General features: G+C 43.6%; 1 protein-coding gene across 1 annotated transcript; it reads right to left on the reverse strand.

Annotated features, from left to right (window-relative positions):
• Positions 1–6,773: 6,773 nt before the first annotated feature.
• LOC309548047 (adenosine receptor A3-like) lies at positions 6,774–23,375 on the reverse strand (the record flags this gene model as incomplete). Its single annotated transcript, XM_082248015.1, has 2 exons — positions 6,774–7,407; positions 23,026–23,375. The coding sequence occupies 2 exons, from the start codon at positions 23,373–23,375 to the stop codon at positions 6,774–6,776; spliced, it is 984 nt and encodes a 327-aa protein (XP_082104141.1).
• Between the last annotated feature and the right edge of the window lie 1,233 nt (positions 23,376–24,608).

Genomic DNA, 24,608 nt, shown 5'->3' on the forward strand with positions numbered 1-24,608 from the left:
TGGTTAAAATTGATTATAACATATATGATGATTATAAACATTATATGATGTGAACGTATTCAATATTGTACCATTTTCTGGAATCAGCATTGCTGTCTGTCAATATCATGAATTTGGAGATGCTTTACCAACTTGTCCTTACTTGTGCAATACCTATTTATTTCATGTTGTTTTTACTGTAATATTTTATCCATTACCATATGTATGTACCTATGCCCTATGTGGATATTTGTATGATTGATGACCTATATCATTAAAGTGCTTTTCTTTGCTACCATGCTGTGGACCCAATTTCATATTCAATATAGCCATGTTACACATCCCAACCATTTGTGTGCACTTCATATAAAGTCCCAACTGTCCCCTTTTTTACCCTTCTCCCCTATTTTTAGGGATGCTAGGGCATCGGCTTTTTGTATTGTATTACCATGTTGTGGTATGCTCACACGTTATTTATTTTATTATATGTTACAAACCATGCTGATAGCCCTATTACATTTCATTTTTACTCCCCTTCCCCAACTTCTTCTTTATCCCAAATATAACCGTATCAATCACCCTATTCTCCAGTCTCCCAGATTCCTGTGTTCATCGACACTCTACTCCATAAGGGTGCCAAACTGCTACCACCATCATCAGCAATTGGGAATGCCATAGGGGATCTAATCCCACCCCTTCCTCTCCCCCACCAGCTCCTTGCCCTTACTGTTAATGGGTAGTGTGACGTGAGACACTTTAGTTGGGGGGCTTGTGGAACCCCAATTGCTTTAGGGAGGTTGAGAGACTCCTTGTCCCGCATCCCCAGTCCCTCTTATGTGTAAATCACCCTGTGTCTATAAGGGGCACAGGGTGACCAAAAACCCCAGTCAGGACGGCTCTGCACTAATCAGACTCTTGCTAGTGGGGGTGGGGGCTTGTTGTTGAATACCTGCATTCCTGTTGAATACCTGCATTCCATTGTTATATTGTTATTATGGGATGGGTATGTTGAGTGGATTGACTAAGGGGGAGGGGTTGTCCCAGAAGTTTTCATCTTCATGTGCTTTGTGTTTGAATAAACAGTTTGATTCTGGATGACTCCAAAGCTTGTACTGTCGCGTTATTGGGGTAACTATAGCCAGAATCACGGATCCCGTGTTCCAGAGCTTAGGAACCAGGTTACTGGCGGAGATACCCAATCGGTGGTGTCCTGTTCCGTCACATTGGTGGCAAGCGGTGGGATGCTTCCTGCAGTCTGGGACATCCAAACCTCCACTGGGATCCAAGATCGGGATAGCAGACTTTGGTCGACCCAACGGAGATATGGACCTGGCATCAGAGTTCGAGGGGGTGCTGCAGATCTCCCTTTCAGTATACCCCAGGACGGTGTCTGCGGATCAATACCTGGAGCTCAGGCAGCAGATTTGGGTGGGGCTCTGGAGTGGCGCCCTCCAGCTTGCTGGTATATACCAGGGCAAGTGCTTTCCAACCCCAGGGGAACGGGGGGCCAGTGTTCACAACGGAAGTTGCAGATGGCATTCCTGGGAGAGCGGCCCCAGGAGCAATGGGTATCTGAGTTGGACAGGCTGGTCCACCAAGAGATAGAGCTGGACAATCAATATTGGGCTCTGCAATGGCACGCAGAGCAGAAATATTTAGGAAAGACTTCAGAATGCTCTCCGCACTGATATGACTTTGGTGGCCCTGGATTGCTGTGGGAGAGCCTTACAGATGCTTTTGTGTTTGGTGACGAAGGGGAACCTACCCTTGAGGACCTGCGAAAATACAGAGAGGCTATGCTCCGTCTCACAGGGGTCTCAGAGCTTGAACCTGATCTAGAACACTTGCTAAGGAAAGAACAGCATCTGGAAAGGGCATACAGGAAACTGCTAGAACACGTTCAGCAGCATGCCTATGAGTCGGCAGTGGAAACTGCGGAGATTGCTGTTCCCAAAGCTGAAGTGCTGACAACAGGACAGAGCTCTGCTAGCCTCTGCCCAGCACCAGTAACATCTTCTGGATTCCACAGACAGGAGATGGTGAATCCTGATCCCCAGACACCACCAGAGACTGGGGATTTAATAGACTTTTCTATTGAGGAGGAACATCCCAGTGAGCCTCCTGCAGAAGAGCTGACTTCAGAGCATGGTGCTGTGGACCCCTGCATACAACAATCGGTGGCCCTGGAGGATTTGTGCAAGGTCACCAATGTTTCACGTTACTTCCCAGTGGAACAGTTGGAAGCTGAGCAGAATGCTACTGGCCTCTGCCCACAACAGTCACCTTTGCAGGAGCTCCAGGGTGAGAATGCAATCGGCACCTCACAACTGCAGCTTGAGCTGATATTAGTGAATGGGGACTGCGGTATTCACTGACAGCAATCCAGGAGAAGAGCTGGCAACAGGGCAGAGTGCTGCTGGCCTCTGCCCCCAACTAATAGAAAATGGATTCCCTGTGGTAGTGGATGGGACTTCGGTTTCCACTTACACAACCCCAGAAAAAGGTCTGGCATTGGGACAGGAGGATGTCAGCCTTGTTGTACAAGCACTGGGGGATTTTCATACAGAAAAAGTATGAGACTACAGTCTCCACCTGCATACCCCAGGGATGCTGGGTAGTCGGCCCAGATCCCCAACAGCATGATGGAGTGATCCCAGTCACCCTGTCTTCTCTCCAGCGGCTAAATGGACTCCAGGGAGAAGGACCAGTCCACACTTCTCCCCAGCAGGGGTTGTGTTCTACAAGAGATGCAGAGGTTGGCTGGGTGAGTAGTGATCTGTTCTGACAATTTGTTTGGGGTACTGTGTGGGTGCAGACATTGGGGGACTGGAACTATGGACTAACTTCAAAGTCAACCCGTTTGGGGTCTCCTTCTGTGTTAGTCTCCTGCCGAAAGGGGAGATATGTGACGTGAGACACTTTGTTGGGGGGCTTGTGGAACCCCAATTGCTTTAGGGAGGTTGGGAGACTCCTTGTCCCGCATCCCCAGTCCCTCTTATGTGTAAATCACCCTGTGTCTATAAGGGGCACAGGGTGACCAAAAACCCCAGTCAGGCTGTCTCTGCACTAATCAGACTCTTGCTAGTGGGGGTGGGGGCTTGTTGTTGTTTGAATACCTGCATTCCATTGTTATATTGTTATTATGGGATGGGTATGTTGAGTGGATTGACTAAGGGGGAGGGGTTGTCCCAGAAGTGTTCATCTCCATGTGCTTTGTGTTTGAATAAACAATTTGATTCTGGATGACTCTAAAGCTTGTACTGTCGAGTTAGTGGGGTAACTATAGCCAGAATCACGGATCCCGTGTTCCAGAGCTTAGGAAGCAGGTTACTGGCGGAGATACCCAATCGGTGGTGTCCTGTTCCGTCACAGGTAGTTTGCCCATGCCATTTTTACTTACTAGTCAATAACATATAACAAATTATCCTACCATATTGCTCTCTGAACAGTCACTCCACCTGACATGTTCCTTACTGATTTCCATTCATTGTTAAACTGTACCTACCTTATGCTAATAACACTGACATTATTACTTGAAAACGCTAATGTCTTCCTCCCACGGCACAGTTAGCTCCCAGATGGGGTGCCTGGGGATGTCTGACAACATGTCATACTTTACATACAATATATAGAATTGATTACATTGCTCATACATGTTGCTTATTATTGCTCTATAATCCGTACCCTTTTTTTGTGAAATTGCTTACTGGATCCTAATATACAACAGATATTGTTCATGTTATTTTTTATTATTGTTCACTCTGATAAGCTTCAATAAAATATTGAATAAGAAAAATCCCTTTACTCTGGCCTTTAGAAATCCACTGCAGTTCACAGCGATTCATTCATTGCACCACTTCAAATATATCTATGCGAATTATGTTTTGTAAAAAACAGTGCTTTTTAAGTGTATTGAACCAAGCTTGGGAACAATCAAAATGAATAGGCTGTTTAACCAATGCATAAAAACACATGCAACAGTGAACATGCACATAAAATATCAGATTTTAAAGACAAAGGGGGAATTAACAAAGCATGGTGCAAGCACAAGCTTGCACCGCTCTTCGGCATTTGGAAAATGGAGCAGATGCTTCTCCAAATTAACAAAAAGGGCACAAGGCCCTTTGTTAAATAGGCTTGATGTGCTTTGTGTTTTATACCATGTCTGTCATAGCACAGAACAGTAGCTGGAGCTGCATGTTTGGAAGTATCTTATTTGTATTTCCATTATGTGCAATATGCTTGATGTTATTTGTTTGTTATTTGTTTGTTGCACCCTCTCTTAAAGAGTAACTCCACTTTTGTTGAGAAAAAAACAATTGCATCTGGGTGACCCATCAAAACATTCAGTGATCGGGTTTCCACCCAAAATGGTGGAGGAGGTAAACTTCTTAGTCAGAGCATTTATGAACAGTTTAACCGGTTGCCGACTGCGCACAGTATATTTACTGCGGCAGTCGGCCCCGGCCAGGCAGAGTGACATAGATCTATGTCGCTCGCCTGTCACTGGGATTTGAGCCAATAGCGGGCGAGCGCGCGCCCGCTGAGGCGCGCACCCGCTGAGGCTCATTCAGGGAGGAGTGCGGGCGTGTGACCGGCGGACCTGATGTCTGCCGGTCACACTACGATCGTCGGTACAGCGGGAGAAAGGCAGAGCGGCTTATGTAAACAAGCCGCCTGTCATTCTCCCCTGTGTAAAAGTGGAGATCAGACGGTTCTACTATGTAGAACCATTGATCTCTGTTTTTACACTAGTAGCCATGTCCCACTACAGTTAGAATCACGCCCCTAGGACACACTTAACCCCTCCCTGTCCAATACAGTTAACCCCTTCCCTGCCAGTGTCATTTTTACAGTAACAGTGCATATGTATAGCACTGATTACTGCAGTAATGTCACTGGTACCCCCAAAAGTGTCAAAAATGTCAGTCAAGGGTCCGATCTGTCCGCCGCAATGTCGCAGTACCGCAAAAAAAAACGCAGATCGCCGCCATTACTCGTTAAAAAAAAAACACCAAAAATGACAAATCTTTCCCTTTGTTAGTAAACGCGATAATTTTTGCGCAAACCAATCAAAATACTCTTTTTTTTTTTACCAAACATATGTAGCATAAAACAATTTGGCCGAAAATGTTTAAAAATTTAGATTTTTACATTTTTTTGGGGGGGAATTTCATATAAAGAAAAGTGAAAAATATTGTTATTTTTGCAAAAATTACGCTCTTTTTTTGTTTATAGCGCATGATCAAAAAATCGCACAGGTGATCAAATACCACCAAAAGAAAGCTCTGTTTGTGGGAAAAAAAGGACGCGAAATTTGTTTAGGTACAGCGTCGCACGACTGCGCAATTGTCTGTTAAAGTCACGCAGTAAAAAATCGCAAAAAAAACCCCTGGTCAGGAAGGGGGTAAAATCTTCCGGGGCTTAAGTGGTTAACACCATTAATATAATAGCAACAAACGCATATTTGTTAAGCATTAGCTAACTTGCAGAAGCTGAATTTAAGGCCATTTTGTAACTTCACTTTTCTGAAAGGAGATACCCATGTGCTAGCTACAGTTATTATGACACTTATTTTGTATTACCTCTTTTCAAGTGTCCAGCCCACCAGGCACTTGCCCATCATGTTCACAATCCAGAATCCGGCGCCTACTAAATGGTGGTGGCAAGAAATTTACCAGTGCCTGTATGGTCTCGAGCTGCTATGAAAAATTCCCCTTGGGAAGGAGAAACAAGCCAAACATTTCCACAGTATAATGAATTCAAGCGCTGACAGGAACAGGCTATACACATAGAGACATGCACTAGAAATCCTGGCCAGGAAAAGACTTGAAGAAACTTGTCAATTAAAACTAATCAGATTTATTGAAGAATAAAAAATATATAAAATACCAAGTCAGATGCGCAATGCAATATTGTGCTATATAGGAAAGATAGATACTTTCTTGAAATTAAAATCCTCCCTCCGTGCAATAAGATGTAGTCTGCACTGTGGTCCTAGCGTGAGATGGAATAAGCAAAGGGACAACTCTTACCAGGTGAAGCGTCGGCTCAATAGGAGAGAGCCAGCTGTCCAGTAAGGAGGATGGAATAAGCAAAGGGATGACTCTTACCAGATGAAGCGCCCATTAACACTACTTCTTAGCCAGCATCATGTAGATGTCCCAGCCATAGCAATTAAGATGGCATACTTTCATACAGTATACTGTGTTCAAGTGCCTGCCATAGTAATGCAAGTAAAAGACAGCCTAGCAAAACATTTAAACCCTAGCAAAGGATTTTGTAGCTAAAGATGTCAATTAATTAATGAAAAATTTATTTACCATGAGGTATATGGACTCTTTGTAATATTTCCTTATTTCTTCAATGAACAGGCCTTCTGTAGTACTGTAGATGTGGTCTAGGCACAGTTACAAGCATCAATACGTAAACATTTATCTATAAACTGCTGTATTAATGTAATTTTTATTCAATTATTGGTTTTCTTTCGTTGCTTTTTGAATAAAATTGTGTTCTTTAAGTAAGCTAACCAACATTTAAATCATTTGATTTTTCAGCTCTTGACTGTACAAACAAAATCCTTGCAAGATGGTGTCTGAATAACGATATAATATATATATATATATATATATATATATATATATATATATATATGTATATATATATATATATATATGCAATACAGTATGTATATGCATATGTATGTAATAAGTATATGTATGTAAGCAAGTATTGAGACTTATAGAAATGCCATCCGCCTTGAGCAATATAAAGAAAGTCTATTCTTGTATTACCTATCCTTGTAGTATCTTATCTTGAGTGTTTTCTACACTGGACGCCTCAATTACTTCATCCCTACAAATTATATATCTGCTAATAATGTTAATAATTGTATACTTGAATTTCTTAATTTTTAGAGTATAGAAAATGGGATTCAAAACTGAATTGAAATGGGACAACAGAATGCTGAGAAACAGAACAGGTTGGAAAGCACCAGACTGTACAACAGGAGGATAGAAGAAGGTTACACAGTTTAGGATGGATATGGGCAACCAGCAAATTGCAAACAGACCCATTATTGAGAATAGGAAAGTTGTTGTTTTATGCTCTTTTCCATAGGCAAAAGTTTTCTCCTGGAAGCTGGAGATATTTTGTTTCATGTGTTTTTTTATAAGCTGAAATATTCTTATATATAAACCTGTCATTGTAAATAAGGGTAAAAGAACCCAACCAAAAAAGCAAAAGTAAACAAGGTAGTCGAAACTCATGACACTGGAAAACATACATTTAAAGGTACTATTTTCTTCTTCTTTAACTCTAGACTTGTTGTTCCATCCATACATTGGCACCAATGCCCCAGCTGCTGACAAAGTCCAGGATACGAAAATACACACACAGGTCCTTTTTTTGGTGACTAAACTTCTATACCTAGAAGAAGAAAAATCCATTAATTATGCAGTAAATTCATAAATTCATTCTTCATTTACTGAATACTTTTGTATGATATACTGTGTTTGTGTGTGTGTGTGTGTGTATATATACAGTGCCTTGCGAAAGTATTCGGCCCCCTTGAATTTTTTGACCTTTTGCCACATTTCAGGCTTGAAACATAAAGATATAAAACTGTAATTTTTTGTGAAGAATCAACAACAAGTGGGACACAATCATGAAGTGGAACAAAATTTATTGAATATTTCAAACTTTTTTAACAAAGAAAAAACTGAAAAATTGGGCGTGCAAAATTATTCAGCCCCCTTAAGTTAATACTTTGTAGCGCCACCTTTTGCTGCGATTACAGCTGTAAGTCGCTTGGGGTATGTCTCTATCAGTTTTGCACATCGAGAGACTGAAATTTTTGCCCATTCCTCCTTGCAAAACAGCTCGAGCTCAGTGAGGTTGGATGGAGAGCGTTTGTGAACAGCAGTTTTCAGTTCTTTCCACAGATTCTCGATTGGATTCAGGTCTGGACTTTGACTTGGCCATTCTAACACCTGGATATGTTTATTTGTGAACCATTGTAGATTTTGCTTTATGTTTTGGATCATTGTCTTGTTGGAAGACAAATCTCCGTCCCAGTCTCAGGTCTTTTGCAGACTCCATCAGGTTTTCTTCCAGAATGGTCCTGTATTTGGCTCCATCCATCTTCCCATCAATTTTAACCATCTTCCCTGTCCCTGCTGAAGAAAAGCAGGCCCAAACCATGATACTGCCACCACCATGTTTGACAGTGGGGATGGTGTGTTCAGGTTGAAGAGCTGTGTTGCTTTTACGCCAAACAGAACGTTTTGCATCGTTGCCAAAAAGTTCAATTTTGGTTTCATCTGACCAGAGCACCTTCTTTCACATGTTTGGTGTGTCTCCCAGGTGGCTTGTGGCAAACTTTAAACTACACTTTTTATGGATATCTTTAAGAAATGGCTTTCTTCTTGCCACTCTTCCATAAAGGCCAGATTTGTGCAGTATACAACTGATTGTTGTCCTATGGACAGAGTCTCCCACCTCAGCTGTAGATCTCTGCAGTTCATCCAGAGTGATCATAGCCCCCCTTGGCTGCATCTCTGATCAGTCTTCTCCTTGTATGAGCTGAAAGTTTAGAGGGACGGCCAGGTCTTCGTAGATTTGCAGTGGTCTGATACTCCCATTTCAATATTATCGCTTGCACAGTGCTCCTTGGGATGTTTAAAGCTTGGGAAATCTTTTTGTATCCAAATCCGGCTTTAAACTTCTCCACAACAGTATCTCGGACCTGCCTGGTGTGTTCCTTGTTCTTCATGATGCTCTTTGCGCTTTAAACTGACCTCTGAGACTATCATAGTGCAGGTGCATTTATACGGAGACTTGATTACACACAGGTGGATTCTATTTATCATCATTAGTCATATAGGTCAACATTGGATCATTCAGAGATCCTCACTGAACTTCTGGAGAGAGTTTGCTGCACTGAAAGTAAAGGGGCTGAATAATTTTGCACACCCAATTTTTCAGTTTTTTATTTGTTAACAAAGTTTGAAATATGCAATAAATTTTGTTCCACTTTAGGATTGTGCCCCACTTGTTGTTGATTCTTCACAAAAAATTACAGTTTTATATCTCTATGTTTGAAGCCTGAAATGTGGCAAAAGGTCGCAAAGTTCAAGGGGGCCGAATACTTTTGCAAGGCACTGTGTATATGTATATATATATATATATATATATATATATATATATATATATATATATATATATATATATATGTGTATGTATGTATGTATGTATGTATGTATATATATATATATATATATATATATATAGTGATATTCGGGGGGGGTTTAGATTGAGTGCAGAGCCTACCAGTGAGCTTAGTCCACGCAGTTGTGCTGTTTAAGGGCTTGTTGGCCCACTTTTATTAAAGGGAAATATAAAGAAACACAAGTCCAATAACATAACAGTTGCCCATGTAGGGGTTTCAGCTTTCCACAGCAATAATGTAAATGAAAAATCCAAAGCCACCTGGCTCTCTAGCAGCACCGCTGCTCAGGCTTTAAGCCTTGACCCTCTTGGCCATCTAACAGAGTTCAAACACTGTACCTCCGTTAGCACACTTTCTCCAGCTTTCTTTGCTGTTCCAGCCCAAAGGCTCACCCCATCTACTTGTACCATGCAAACATGCACCCTTCTCCCTTGCACACCAGGACACCTCAGGAGGGTGGAGCCCAGAACCCTGCTCCTGTCTGTCTTAAAAGGCCCAGATCCACCTGCACAATCAGTGTGCTGGCTGTTCCTAAGACCTGGTCCCAGGATTGGAGATTTCCTCCCACCCATATCACTTGGAAATCTCCAGACTCCTTGTCCCCAACTGGACTTTATCCACCATAGGGGCAGTGGTGGGATTCAGCCGGTTCGCACCGGTTCCATAGAACCGGTTGCTAACTTTCTGCAAGTTCGCAGAACCGGCTGAATCCCTCTGCGCATCTAAGGACGCGCAGTACAATTGAATGTCCCGCACTCGGGCAGACGTGGCGGCCGGGGGGCATAGCAGTGCGCCCCGACCCGCCCATTCTGTGACAATAGCGAATGAGAATTCGCTATTGTCACACGGATCCTCCTCCTGGCCAATCAGGGAGCGGGTCCTCTCGCTTCCTGATTGGCCGAAAGGCAAACACCGTGCCATTGGACGAGGAGGAGGCACCGCGGGAGGACTGAGGACTCGGAGACGCGGGGAGCCGGGGACTGAAGAGAAGCTGCGACTGCGAGACCGTCCGTGAGGTAAGTGCATGGGTCTCGCGGGGGGATCGCTGGCACTCTGCAATTGGGGGCAATGCTGTGGCTGTCACTCTGCAATTTGGGGCAATGCTGTGGCTCACTCTGCAATTTGGGGCAATGCTGTGGCTGGCACTCTGCAATTTGGGGGCAATGCTGTGGCTGGCACTCTGCAATTGGGGGCAATGCTGTGGCTGGCACTCTGCAATTGGGGGCAATGCTGTGGCTGGCACTCTGCAATTTGGGGCAATGCTGTGGCTGGCACTCTGCAATTTGGGGCAATGCTGTGGCTGGCACTCTGCAATTGGGGGCAATGCTGTGGCTGGCACTCTGCAATTGGGGGCAATGCTATGGCTGGCACTCTGCAATTTGGGGCAATGCTGTGGTTGGCACTCTGCAATTGGGGGCAATGCTGTGGCTAGCACTCTGCAATGATTGGGGGCAATGCTGTGGCTGGCACTCTGCAATGATTGGGGGCAATGCTGTGGCTGGCACTCTGCAATGATTGGGGGGGCAATGCTGTGGCTGGCACTCTGCAATCATTATGGGAAATGCTGTGGCTGGCAGTCTGCAATCATTGGGGGCAATGCTGTGGCTGGTACTCTGCAATCATTGGGGGCTATGCTGTGGCTGGTACTCTGCAATCATTGGGGACAATGCTGTGGCTGGCACTCTGCAATCATTGGGGGCAATGCTGTGGCTGGCACTCTGCAATGATTGGGGGCAATGCTGTGGCTGGCACTCTGCAATGATTGGGGGCAATGCTGTGGCTGGCACTCTGCAATGATTGGGGGCAATTCTGTGGCTGGCACTCTGCAATGATTGGGGGCAATGCTGTGGTCACTGTGCATTGAAAGGGGGGCACGCTGGTCACTGTGCATTGAAAGGGGGGCACGCAGCGCTGGTCACTGTGCATTGAAAGGGGGCATGCTGGTCACTGTGCATTGAAAGGGGGGCACGCTGGTCACTGTGCATTGAAAGGGGGGCACGCTGGTCACTGTGCATTGAAAGGGGGGCACGCTGGTCACTGTGCATTGAAAGGGGGCACGCTGGTCACTGTGTATTGAAAGGGGGCACGCTGGTCTCTCTGCATTGAAAGGGGGCACGCTGGTCTCTCTGCATTGAAAGGGGGCACGCTGGTCATTGTGCATTGAAAGGGGGCACGCTGGTCATTCTGCTGGGAAAGTCGGAACTGATTACTAAAATTTTTGAATCCCACCACTGCATAGGGGAAACTGAAAACCCAGTCTTCTCTCAGTAAAACAGTCCTCCTGGAGCCTCTCAACCTGCCTGGTAGATAATCCTGGGAGAAATACCTGCTCGCCACTAGTTGCACTGCCACAATATATATATTATATATATATATATACATACAGTAATGTGCAAATGTTTTAGGCAGAGGTGATCCAATGCTGTAAATTAAGAATGCTTTTGGGAATTGAAGAGTTAATAGTTTGTTATCAATTAACAAAATGGAAAGTAAAGGAACAGAAGAGAAATCCAAATCAAATCAATGTTTTTTTGTTTTTTTTTTTGGTGTGACTACCCTTTGCCTTCAAAAACAGCATCAATTCTTCAACTCTTCTGGGTACACTTGCACACAGTTTTTGAAGGAACTCAGCAGGTAGGTTGCTCCAAACATCTTGGAAAATTAACCACAGACCTTCTGTGGATGTAGGCTGCCTGAAATTCCTTCTATTTCTTCATGTAATGAACTTGATGATGTTGAGAGCAGGGCTCTGTGGGGGCCATAATTTCCAGGACTCCTTGTTCTTCTTTACCCTGAAGATAGTTCTTAATGACATTGACTGTATGTTTGGGATTGTTGTCCTGCTGCAGAATAAATCACAATCACATACCTCCCTGATGGTATGGCATGATGGCTAAGTATCTGCCTATATTTCACAGTATTGAGGACACCACTGATCCTGACCGAATCTCCAACACTATTTGCAGAAATGCAGCCCCATACTTGCAAGGAACCTCCACAATGCTTTACTTTTGCTTGCAGACACTTAATATTGTAGTGTTCTCCAGGCCTTTGGTGAAAAAAAAATCCTTTTGCTACAGCCAAATATTTAAAATGTTGACTCATCAGTCCAGTGAACCTGCTGCCAATTGTGTGCACCCTAGTTACTTTGTTTTCATGCATAGGACATGGAAACAGAGTCAAGCCACTCGTCCATGCATGAAAACATAGGAACTGATCAGAAATTAACCAGTTTAGCAGGGACTGGCTGAATTTCGATCAGTATGTTATTGTCCCTACTTGAAAAAAGTTGATCTCTTGATCAACGAAGGGTCATGCTGGAACACATTTGTCCTTTAGGGGCTTCAGCCACTGATTATTGTATTCTGGGAGTGGTGGGTCCTGCTGTCAGAATATAATGTCCCGGCCATGGGGGAAATCTTTCACCTACTTCATTTGTGTGGATGGCGGAATCCCTTTGATTTGTTTCATTAAAGCCATTGGGCTATCTATGGCCAGCTAAAGATTTGATGTGAGATTTGGTGATATCACTATTGTGTTGCTTATTGTTCTCTTTAATGGAGGCTCTGACATGAGAAAGCAAAATCCTTCCTCCACCAATTAAATGGGTACCCCTAGGTGTACTATTATTATAAGTATTATGCAATACCCATGTTTTAAAAGACCTGGATATTTGTTATACATGTTTTTGTACATGGGAGGGAGTGAGTCTCATGATCCCTCATAGGTGAAAGTACCAATTATAATTCCTTTCAATCCCAGCAAGGTAAGGTGAGAATGGCTGACTAGTAGAGGAGAAGGTAAGAGACCTTGCTCCTTGCTGCATTGCCCTATATATAAGTAAATTGCAAGTTTTTTTTTATGATGCGCTTTCTACTTCTGTCAATGGATTGTGGGACAGGATAATTGTATCTATAAGAAATTTGGGTTATTTTATGTTTTTGCTATGTTATTATTTTTGCATGTTTTTTTCTGTCTTATGCTTTTACAAGTTTGACGTTTATTTAATTTGTGTTCTGTTTCGTATTAATTTTGGTGCAATTTGTATACATTATTTGTTAGTTTTTTTTTTTTTCTCCATGGTTTCTTTTGCTTCTTTTGTCACTTAGTTTTCACAGTTTTTTTTTTTTTTTATCATAAGTATACTGCACTATATAATCTAAGTTTGACCTTGCTCTGTGTGTTTGTTATTTATAAATAATGATTTCCTTTAGCACTGATATATAGCTATGATTATGACTAAGATTGGTTGAGCTGCATCAGTGATGTTACTTTATTATTTTGGTATAATTAACAGCTTTTGGAGTTATTTGATGTACTGATCATTGATATGTGTAGTTGTATGTATACTTGGTGTTGAGATCTTATCAGTTTACAATAGAATGTGTAACCACACAAGTGCAGAATTGTGGTAAGATGAGAAATGAGTCATGAAGTGGCAATATAGATGCATTGTCTTGGATAGTTTGTGTCAGTTCTGTGATAAAATGCCATAATGCTAAAATAAAGGCTAAACAAAAGTTGTCTGTATTCAAGAGCCATGGGGGTTCTTATTTGAATCTTGGCCACCTTTGTGTATTTCTTTGAGATCTGTGCAAAACAGATCTGTCCCTAATTTTTCCACTGCTAAATACAGTATGCTCTAAAATGGAGACACTCATAGATAGCCCATACAGAGGAGGCCTTGATGAGGCAACAGGGCTTCCACATATGTTTGATACAGAGGGAATGGGTTCATTGCCAGGGCATTAGACAAACAAAGGGATAAAACATCTTATCTGCACAAATATCAGACATGGAAAAAAAATCATGGACTTTATTGGTATTCAAATTCCAATTCAAAAGGATTCTGGATTAAAACTTCCGTAATATTCACAGAACCAAAACCCAGGTACATTTGGCTCATCACTATTAATCATCACTGCTGCAGGACAGGAGGACCCACTACAACCACTGGTTAGTTCAGGGGGTAGTGACACATTTATTATCAAAAGATTTTTACAAGTCCTTGTAATGAAAGAGGGGATGGAAGGGGGGAAAAGAGGGGCATAATAGGGCTTAACAAAATGATCTCTTATAAACCATTTTTGTAATATTAGGCTCCTAATCCTTGCTTAGGAAATAAACTAGTCTGTGAGTTATTTATACGTAAACTGTGTATTTTCTGGTTGTTGTCTTTTTGCTAGGATAAATCCCCCACGTATGTGCCCCCCTCCCCCCATTATGTAAATTACTAAGCGGTTGCTGGATCTTGTCATGCATGTAACTGTCCATGCCATGCTTCCGTGTGAGGAGTGTGTGGATGTGTAATGGGATTTATTTACATTACATTACATTTTGTTTTGTTATGCTTTGACACCAACGATGGGGCACTGTTCCTTCATCTAACACCAACGATGGGGCACTGTTCCTTCATCTAACACCAACGATGGGGCACTGTTCCTTCATCTAACACCAACTATGAGGCACTGTTGCTTTCTCTGGCACTTATGATCTGGCACTGTTTCTTCCATTGATATCAACAATGAGGCACTGTTTCTTCCACTGACACTACCGATGGTGCACTTTTTCTTCCATTGATACCAATAATGGGGCACTGTTTCTTTCACAGACACCAATGATGGGGCACTGCTTTTTCCACTGACATAAACGATGGGGCACTGTTTGTTTCTTTCACTGACACAAATGGGGGGGCATTGTTCTTTCCACTGACACCAACAATGGGGCACTGTTCCCTCCACTGACACCAACAATGGGGCACTGCCCCTTAAAATGGCACCAATGTTGGGGCATTATTCCTTCCACTGAAACCAACAATGGGGCACTAATCCCCCCCAACAGCAAAGATGGAATTGTTTTCTCCCAATCATGCCAGGACATTTTCTACTCCCAACAGTCTGGCTCCCCCTAAAGCCTGAAGAACAGTAAACTGGCTCTTTGTTTTGAAAGTTTGGAGACCCCGGCTTTAGATGCTTCATCCTCTTTCCCCTTGTAATGCGGATTACAGAGGGTTGACAGACAGTAATGGTCCCTCTCCTTAATGCCATAAATCCTAGGGTCCGTTCACAGGTTCTGAAGCAATATGAATCTCATGCACCATTGGAGGATGAGGAACCCGAATTCTCATGGTTGATGAGGATAACATTACCTCCTCCCAGCCATGTACTACTCTCGGTGTTTGGGAGTGATGAAACCCACTCATGGAAGACAGCCACATGTTATCTTCAGTTCCAATATCCCCAACTCCTGTGGACTCATGGGCATGGTGTCTGGATAGAATGAGCCCTGATATGTCACATCTTCCTCCTCCTTCTGCTGCCCTGCCTCAAGTGTCCTGTCCATGATGCCACAACTGCAGGAACACAAATGGTACAAAAGGCGTGCCTGAGACACCAGTGAATCCTCCAATGTACAGAGGTGTGGGAAACACATGACCCCGATGGAAGAGGGACCCACTGTCGCTGTGCCCTGTCATGCACTACACAGAGCAAGTAATCAATTATATTATACCAGCAGCACTAAATCCGCTGCATCATCTCTTCACCTCCTTTGCTGGCTGGGGTGGGGGGGGGGGTGACTTTGAGCTGGGTGCGAGAGTACTGTACTGTGCTGATGTGCTGATCCAATTGGCAGTGCCCAGTATACAGTGTACTGTATAAGCAGGAGGGAGGAGGCTAAATCTGCTCCGCCTCCCATCCCATCCTTGCTATGTCTGCCCTGCCTCACACTCCACCCCCTGATATGCACACGCTGCTGTGAAAGGGCTTGTAAGTAAGGTGGCAGATTTAAATATGCATCTCACATCAGCTCTAGATCCTGGCTGACTGAGCCTAGGGGAGACCACCCTGGGGTCATGATTGTGAGTAGCAGGCAAACTGAACACCCCCTTTTCTCTCTCTCTACCCCTCCCTCTCTCTCACCCCCTCACTCTCCCTTTTTCACTCACCATTCCTCTCTCACTCACATTCCCTCTTCTCTATCTCTCACCTGCACCCCTTCTCTTCCTTAGACCCTCTCTCTCTCACCCTCTTCTATCTCACCCCCTCTCTCTCTTGCCCCCCCGTGTCACTCTTCCTCTCTCAACCCCCTTCTCCCCTCCTCTCACTCCCCCTCACTCTCACTTCCCTCTCTCTCACCCCCTCTTTATTTCACCCCCCCTTTCCAACCCCCTCTCTATTTCTCTCACCCACCTGTCTCTCTTTCTTATGCTCTCTTTCGCACCCCCTCTCTCTCTCTCACTCCCCCCCCCTCTCTCTCACACCACCTCTGTCTCTTTCTCACTCCTCCCTCTTCCTCTCTTTCTCACCCCCCTCCCGCTTACCACTCTCTATCTCTCTCTCTCACCCCCTTTTTTTACTCACTTACACCCCTCTCTCTAACTGGCTCTGTCATAAGATGTAAAATGTATTAAAACATTAAAAAAATGTTTTAATACATTTAAAATATGTGCTTACATTTTTTTCAAAAAGTGTCTTTATGCGTGTGTGTGTGTGTGTATATATATGTATGTAGGTATGTGTGTGTATATATATATATATGTGTGTATATATATATATATATGTGTGTATATATATATATATATATATATATATATATATATACTGTATATATATATATATATATACTGTGTATATATATATATATATATATATATATATATATATATATATATATATATATATATTCACACACACACATATACAGCATCTCACAAAAGGGAGTACACCCCTCACATTTTTGTAAATATTTTATGTTTTCATGTGACAACACTGAAGAAATGACACTTTGCTACAATGTAAAGTAGTGAGTGTACAGCTTGTATAACAGTGTAAATTTTCTGTCCCCTCAAAATAACTCAACGCACAGTCATTATTGTCTAAACTGATGGCAACAAAAGTGAGTACATCCCTAAGTGAAAATGTCCAAATTGGGCCCAAAGTGTCAATATTTTGTCTGGCCACCATTATTTTCCAGCACTGCCTTAACCCTCTTGGGCATGAAGTTCACCAGAGCTTCACAGGCTGCCACTGGAGTCCCGTTCCATTCCACTCCTCCATGACGACGTCACAGAGCTGGTGGATGTTAGAGACCTTGTGCTCCTCCACCTTCCATTTGAGGATGCCCCACAGATGCTCAGTAGGGTTTAGGTCTGGAGACATGCTTGGCCAGTCCACCACCTTTACCCTCAGTTTCTTTAGCAAGGCAGTGGTCCTCTTGGAGGCGTGTTTGGGATCGTTATCACGTTGGAATACTGCCCTGCGGCCCAGTCTCCGAAGGGAGGGGATCGTGCTCTGCCTCAGTATGTCACAGTACATGTTGGCATTCACTGTAGCTCCCCAGTGCTGGCAGCACTCATGCAGCCCCAGACCTTGACACTCCCACCACCATGCTTGACTGTAGGCAAGACACACTGGTCTTTGTACTCCCCACCTGGTTGCTGCCACACATGCTTGACACCATCTGAAGCAAATGCATTTATCTTGGTCTCATCAGACTACAGGACATGGTTCCACTAATCCATGTCCTTAGTCTGCTTGTCTTCAGCAAACTGTTTGCTGGCTTTCTTGTGCATCATCTTTATTAGAGCTTTGCTTCTGGGACGACAGCCATGGAGAACAATTTGATGCAGTGTGCAGCGTATGGTCTGAGCACTGACAGGCTGACCCTCCCACCCATTCAAACTCTGCAGCAATGCTGGCAGCACTAATGCGTCAATTTCCGAAAGACAACCTCTGGATATGATGCTGAGCATGTGCACTTAACTTCTTTAGTCGACCCTGGCGAGGCCTGTTTTGAGTGGAACCTGTCCTGTTAAACCGCTGTATGGTCTTGGCCACCGTGCTGCAGTTCAGTTTCAGGGTCTTGGCAATCTTCTTATAGCCTAGGCCATCTTTATGTAGAGCAACAATTCTTTTTTTTCAGATCCTCAGAGAGTTCTTTGCCATGAGGGGCCATGTTGAACTTCCAGTGACCAGTATGAGAGAGTGAGAGCGATAACACCAAATTTAACACACCCGCTCCCCATTCACACCTGAGACCTTGTAACACTAACGAGTCACATGACATCGGGGAGGGAAAATGGCTAATTGGGCCCAATTTGGACATGTTCACTTAGGGGTATACTCAGCTTTGTTGCCAGCACTTTAGACATTAATGGCTGTGTGTTGAGTTATTTTGAGGGGACAGCAAATTTATACTGTTATACAAGCTGTACACTCACTACTCTACATTATAGTAAAGTGTAATTTCTTTAGTGTTGTCACATAAAAAGATATAATAAAATATTTACGAAAATGTGAGGGTTGTACTCACTTTTGGGAGATACAGATCAGGCAGTTTAAGGGCAGATGGAACTCCTGCTGAATTTCGTCCAGCTGACCACTGGCTGGGTAGGACCACCTAAAGTTGCTACAAACTCCTCTGGCTTGCCATAGAAGATCTTGTAACCCTGACTACCTATCCAGGAACCTCTGCACCACCAGATTGAAGATGTGTTCCAAGCAAGGCATGTGTACCAACTTTCTTAGCCAGAGAGCAGACAGCAGGTTAGTGTTATTGTCACACATCACCATTCCTGTCGGAAGTTGCCATGGGTTTAACCACCACTGGGCCTACCCCCTGCAAAGCTGAAATAATCACTGCCCTAATATGGCTCCTGTCCCCTAGGCATACTGGCTGCAGCTCTGGCATCTTTTAGTCTGAGCCATAGAAAAGGCTCTGGCACAGTAAAGGGGGAATAATGGATCAGAGGAGGTCTCAGAAGAAGATGGCTTTGAAGAGGAGGAAGAGGAGGAGGGGACAGCTCTGGCATTGGCAACAGCACCTGTGGGGACACAAGGACAGCTGAACAAGTTCCAGCATTGTTCCTACTCTTGTATCCTTTCACCCAGTGGGCACATGATGGCGAAAAGAAGGGACAGTCTTACAGGCAAAGAAATGGTGTCCAGGAGCCTGGCACAGTGGTAGAGCACAGGCTGAAAATTCCTGCAAGGGGGCAGAATCCACTTTCCAGCAGGAAAAGAGTTGTAAAGCCAGCTATTTTGCCAAACTGGTAAATTATATACTCCAATTGGTGTATATCCCTCGCGCCTATGGTGGTCCTATTTTAAGGGGGGAGGTAAAAAAATGGGTGAAGGAGTGGTAATAGCAGCTGCTATAGGATAGGTAAACATCCGAGGGGAAGTTGTGAGGAGCCAGAGTGGTGTGCCTTTCTGTATGTGTGCCAGGTATACAGAGCCAACTTCACCCAGGAGGACCCTGAGTATCGAGGCTATCCAGGAGAGGGATCCTGGACCGCAGGGGACTACAAGGCCCAGCAGTTACCTTGCAGGCCCAGGAGGCCATAAAGCCCTAAAGGTCTTTTTACCATACGGTATTTAAGACCCACTACATCTGGTGAGTGTATACCCCCCATTAATCCATTAAAGTCAAGTACCAGCAGTTGGACTACTGGAGGACTCAGCTCTAAGCACCTGCACTTTACCTTACCTGGCACTGAAGTTTTCTATTCATGCACCAAAGTCACCTATGAACTGTTTATTTGGACATTTCTTGGCACATTTTTTGGCACTAATATGCACTTTATGACACACTAGGCTTTTATTATGAATTTTTTATTGTGAATCATTTTTACTGTGAATTATTCTTTGTTGTGATCAAATTTTAAAATATCAATTGTGATCCATACTATTACACAGTCACATGCTACACACATAATTTAATTTATATATATATTTATACCACTTTGATTGCCTAAATTCTACTATCCAGGGTATAGACAAGCTATTGCCCATCCCTGAGTAGTACCAGCAAGCAATTTTGCCAAACTGGCATTTAGGAGCAGGGCATGGAGGTGTATTTTTTTTTTTTGCGCTCAATGCTACAACTATTGGGGTGGAGTTGGCAAAGTTTTGGCTAGTGATGGCTTTGGCAATACATTATGGGGCGTTTGGCAGAGCATTTCCCAACAAACGTCTCAAAAGTTCGGGATTCACTAAACAATGCCAATGCTCAGTCCAAACTTAGCTTCATACTAAATATTCAGCTCATCCCTAGTGGTAATCTGCCCTGTATCCGGATCGGAGTGACACCTAACACTTCTGGATCTTTCAGTGGGCTTTTTTTAACCACTTACCGACCGACCGCCGTCGATTTACGTTGGTCCTTTGACGCTAAATACCGGGGTTTTGGCAGCAGATAACTGCCATAACCCCGTTATTTTTTTCAACGGCGGGCTTTCAGGTAAGGGTGGTCCCAGCGGCAGATTCGCCGCGGGATCACCCTTACGGTGCAGCGGAAGAGGTGCACCCCCTCCCGCCGCGTCTCGGTCCTTTTCCCCGCTTACTGGCCCCGCCGGCAGCTGGAAAAACGATCAGGTCCTGGATCCTCTAAGACAGGAAGTCGAGTGAGGGCAGGAAGGACCTCACTTGACTCTATGGTCTTGGAGGACCGGAGCGGCGTCTTAAAGAGCCGATTTTTTTTTTTTTTTTTTTTAACCCTTTTTTTTACCCTTTTTTCTTTTTTAGTGTACTTGTGAGGTCTGAGGTCTTTTTGACCCCAGATATCACAATAAAGAGGTCCTGTCATGCCTATTTCTATTACAAGGAATGTAAGGAATTCTTTGTAATAGAAATATAAATGATCAAATTTTTTATTTTTTTTTAAACTGTGTAAAAATAAAAAATAATAAATAAAATAAATAGGAAAAAGAAAATGTAAGCGCAAAAAATAGGCTTGGTCTTAAAGTGGTTAAAAGGCAATACCATGCAGAGGTAAGGTGTTTAGATAAAAAAGAGTACAGTAACAAACAGTAGCACCAATACAGTTTTACCTGTGACCCAACAAATTTTATTGGCTCCCTTCTGCCCAGAACACACCAAGCCAAAGTAGAGACATGAGACTGGCCCAACAGTAACAACAGAAAATATCAACAGCATCAACAGCAGTGGATCCTAACAATCAAATCCCAAGCCCTACCTACGGCTGGCCAGTCTAACTAAAAGTCTGTTGGCATTGGTCCCTTTGTCTCAACATGCTTGCGTCACCGTTCTCTCACTATCTACCACACTTGTACACTCTTTCTCTCCCACACATTGCACTGCCATTCTATCACCAGCCACTACACGTTCATTCCCTCTTGCCTATTCCCTCTTACCTATCACTGTGTCTACACCCACCTTCTCTCGCTACTCACCGTGCCTACAACCCCCCTTGCCAAGCTTGTACTGAGGTAGCAACCCATTCCCCCACCATGCACTACACCTTCACATTTCTTCTTTCCCTATCTATATACCACCCCTCTCTTCTATTAGAAGGCACTACATCCCTCTTCTGTCATCACACACCAGGCCTGTACCCATCTTCTGCATCTGCAGTTCCCCTTCACTAAGAACCTACCATGTCTGCAACCCCCTTCTCTGACCATCTACTGCACCTGAACTCTCCTTATCTTAGCACCCACACACTTTTAGCCCTCCTTCTCTCAGCAGCCAGTATAAATGCACCCCCACCGCCTCAGAATCCACCACACCTACACGCCTCTACTTTGTGCGCACTGCAGCTGCAGCTTCCCTTATCTAGCTCTCACCAATGCACCTGTACAGCCCCCCCCCCCCATCCACACTCTCACCCAATGCCTGCACTCTCCTTCTTTTACTCCCATCATCAACCCTGCACAATGCTTCCTTTTCTCTTACCACCACTACCACAACTGCAGGTCTCCCTCTCCCCAACTGACTCTCCACTTTACCCCAGGCTCTTAACATGTCCCCCCTTTCACCTATTTATCACCACGCCTCCCCCTACTGTGTCCCCCAATACTGTGTATTTTTCCCAAAAACATTTGTGCATGCTTCTCTCTACTCTCACTCCATGCCTGCATGAAGGATCCCTCCCAACATAGCACCTGCATGCTTTCACCCACCCCTACCCTTACCACTGTGCCATTACTTTCTCACCAGTGCCCCTGTGCACACCCTTCCTCAATGTCACCAACTTAGTTGCACCACCGCTTCCACCACCACACCTAAAATCATTCACTCCACACTTGCACAAAGGGTCTCCTACCTTCTCAAAACTGCACTTGCAACCCCTTACTTCCCCCTTCTCACTTCCTTGACTGCACCCCCCCCCCCCACCACCACGTCCTGTGCCCCCCTCTATCACCAAGCAATGACATTATGCTGTACACATCCGGGGGAAAGGCTCCCTTCACCATTCACACCACTGTGCTTGCCAAGCATTGGTTTCAGATATCCTTTAATGCCCTTTTTTTACAAGGTGCAGGTGGCCATTATGCTTTTCATTTTGTGCTAAGCGGGAGTTTTCTCTAATCGGACCTTGGCATTATGTCAAGGCCATGTTGGCTTTTCCCTTTGAAATAGATATAGGTTTTGTGTTTCTTTTACCGTGCTTGGGTTCCTGGAGCCATCCTGCACCACTGTATTTTACAGCCTTTACCTATGTTGAATCACCTCTGGTTTGCACATCAATTCTGCCTATAAATTACGTTAATATTATATTTGTTGATAGCAAATATTTACATTTATATTTTATATAAAATTTGTATTTGTGCACATCCATTGGCAATAGTATCTATATAAATGTATCTACCATGGTAATTGCTCTTTTGCATACAATAAAGATAAATGTTTGATTCATTTTTTGTTTTTTTTTCGGCAATGAATGCAATATACAAAGATTATGTGCAAAGTTCAGTAATCCATGGCAAAATATTAAAGAAAACCTTAAAGGCTTGGGAATTTGTCATTTTCTTGTAAAACCTCAATCAAATAAAGAAAAAATGTATTACATCTTACCTGTTTGGTACTTTAATTCTCATGTATCTGTCAAGAGCTATGGCCAATAGAGATAAAATAGATGCATTTGTCATTATGATAATCACACAACAAATAAACAGGCAGGCATGAAAGTACATTTGTATCTCCAGGGTCAGGATAATGGCCAGGGGCATAACCAAAGCTCCAACTGCCAAGTCAGCTACTGCCAGAGACACAATGAAGTAGAAAGTTGTATCCTGCAGAGCTGGATTCTTTTTCACTGCCCAAATCACCAAAGCGTTCCCCATAATAGCAAATATTCCAATGACTGCTTCCACTGCCATGTACACAATAATGAGGCTATCTGTCACCGATGTTTGGTTTGTCATAATTGTATGGCTCTATTATAGCTACTACTTTGTAGAAGTTTGAAATTTGGAGTAAGGGCAGGTATTCTTATAGTGTGCTTAGTCTTAACTCCCACTTCCTATTCATATGTGTGCCTAAGGAAACCAATACTTCCTATATACTGTGTGAACTGCGTTAAAACCGTTTCTTCTTTTTTTTTTTTTTTTTTGAGTTATGAAGAAAATAAGTAACACCAAAACTTTACATGTGAGAGATAGGCAACCTAAGGAACACATGCCAGGACAGTCATGCAATATAATTTTAGTGGCACCCAGAATGCACATAAGTTTGGACTGGCCAGCTGGAGGACCAGAGCATCCTGCTCCTTGAAAATACAGGGCTGCTGCAATAAGCTCTAATTGACAGCCCACTAAGCTGTTAATTACAAAGCCTTGTCTGCCCCTCTGCAACCCATCCACCTTTCGGGCTTTTCATTGAGGCTAACCTGAGGTCACTGGTGTTCAGGTGCAAGCTCTCCTCTTAGGCTGGCCATACACTATACAATTTTCTTATTCAATTTCCTTTAGATTTACCTTAAACTATGTAGTGCAAGGGCCTGTCTGATTGCATACAAATTGAAAGTGTTTAGGTTTGACCCTATATTACATGGTTTTGGTAAATCTAAAGGAAAGTTGAAGAAGAAAATTGTATGGTGTATGGCCAGCCTTAATACCAGAGTAGGTCAGCCTAGGGCTGTGAACCTGGTCAATCCACCTACCCTCTTCCTCCTCTGATTGGAACTGCCACTTGCAGCAGATATCAATGTAAAACCTTTGTGCTTGATAGTACAGAAATCGGGGCTGATCTGGAGTCAAAAGGTGCAAAAAATGGGGCTGATCAGACGTCTGAAGGTGCAGTAACTGGAACTAATCAGAGGTCTAAGGGTGCAGAAATTGTCGTGGATTTATTTTTATTAGAGGTACTTACATAGCATGGTCAATATACACAGCGCATTTACTGTATATGGACATTTCACATCAGTTCCTTCCCTAAAGGAGCTTACAATCTAAGGACCCGAGCTTACATTCATACTGGGGCCAATTTAGACAAGAGCAAATTAACCAAGTAACCTACCAGCATGTCTTTGGAAAGTGGGAGGAAACCCACACAGGCACAGGCACAGGGAGAACATGCAAACTCCATGCAGGTAGTGACATGGTTGGGATTCGAACCGATGACCCTAGTGCTGCCAGGCGGAAATGCTAACTGCTTAG

This window comes from Pelophylax lessonae, assembly GCF_965119305.1.
Source record: "Pelophylax lessonae genome assembly, chromosome: 2".
Lineage (NCBI taxonomy): Eukaryota > Metazoa > Chordata > Amphibia > Anura > Ranidae > Pelophylax > Pelophylax lessonae.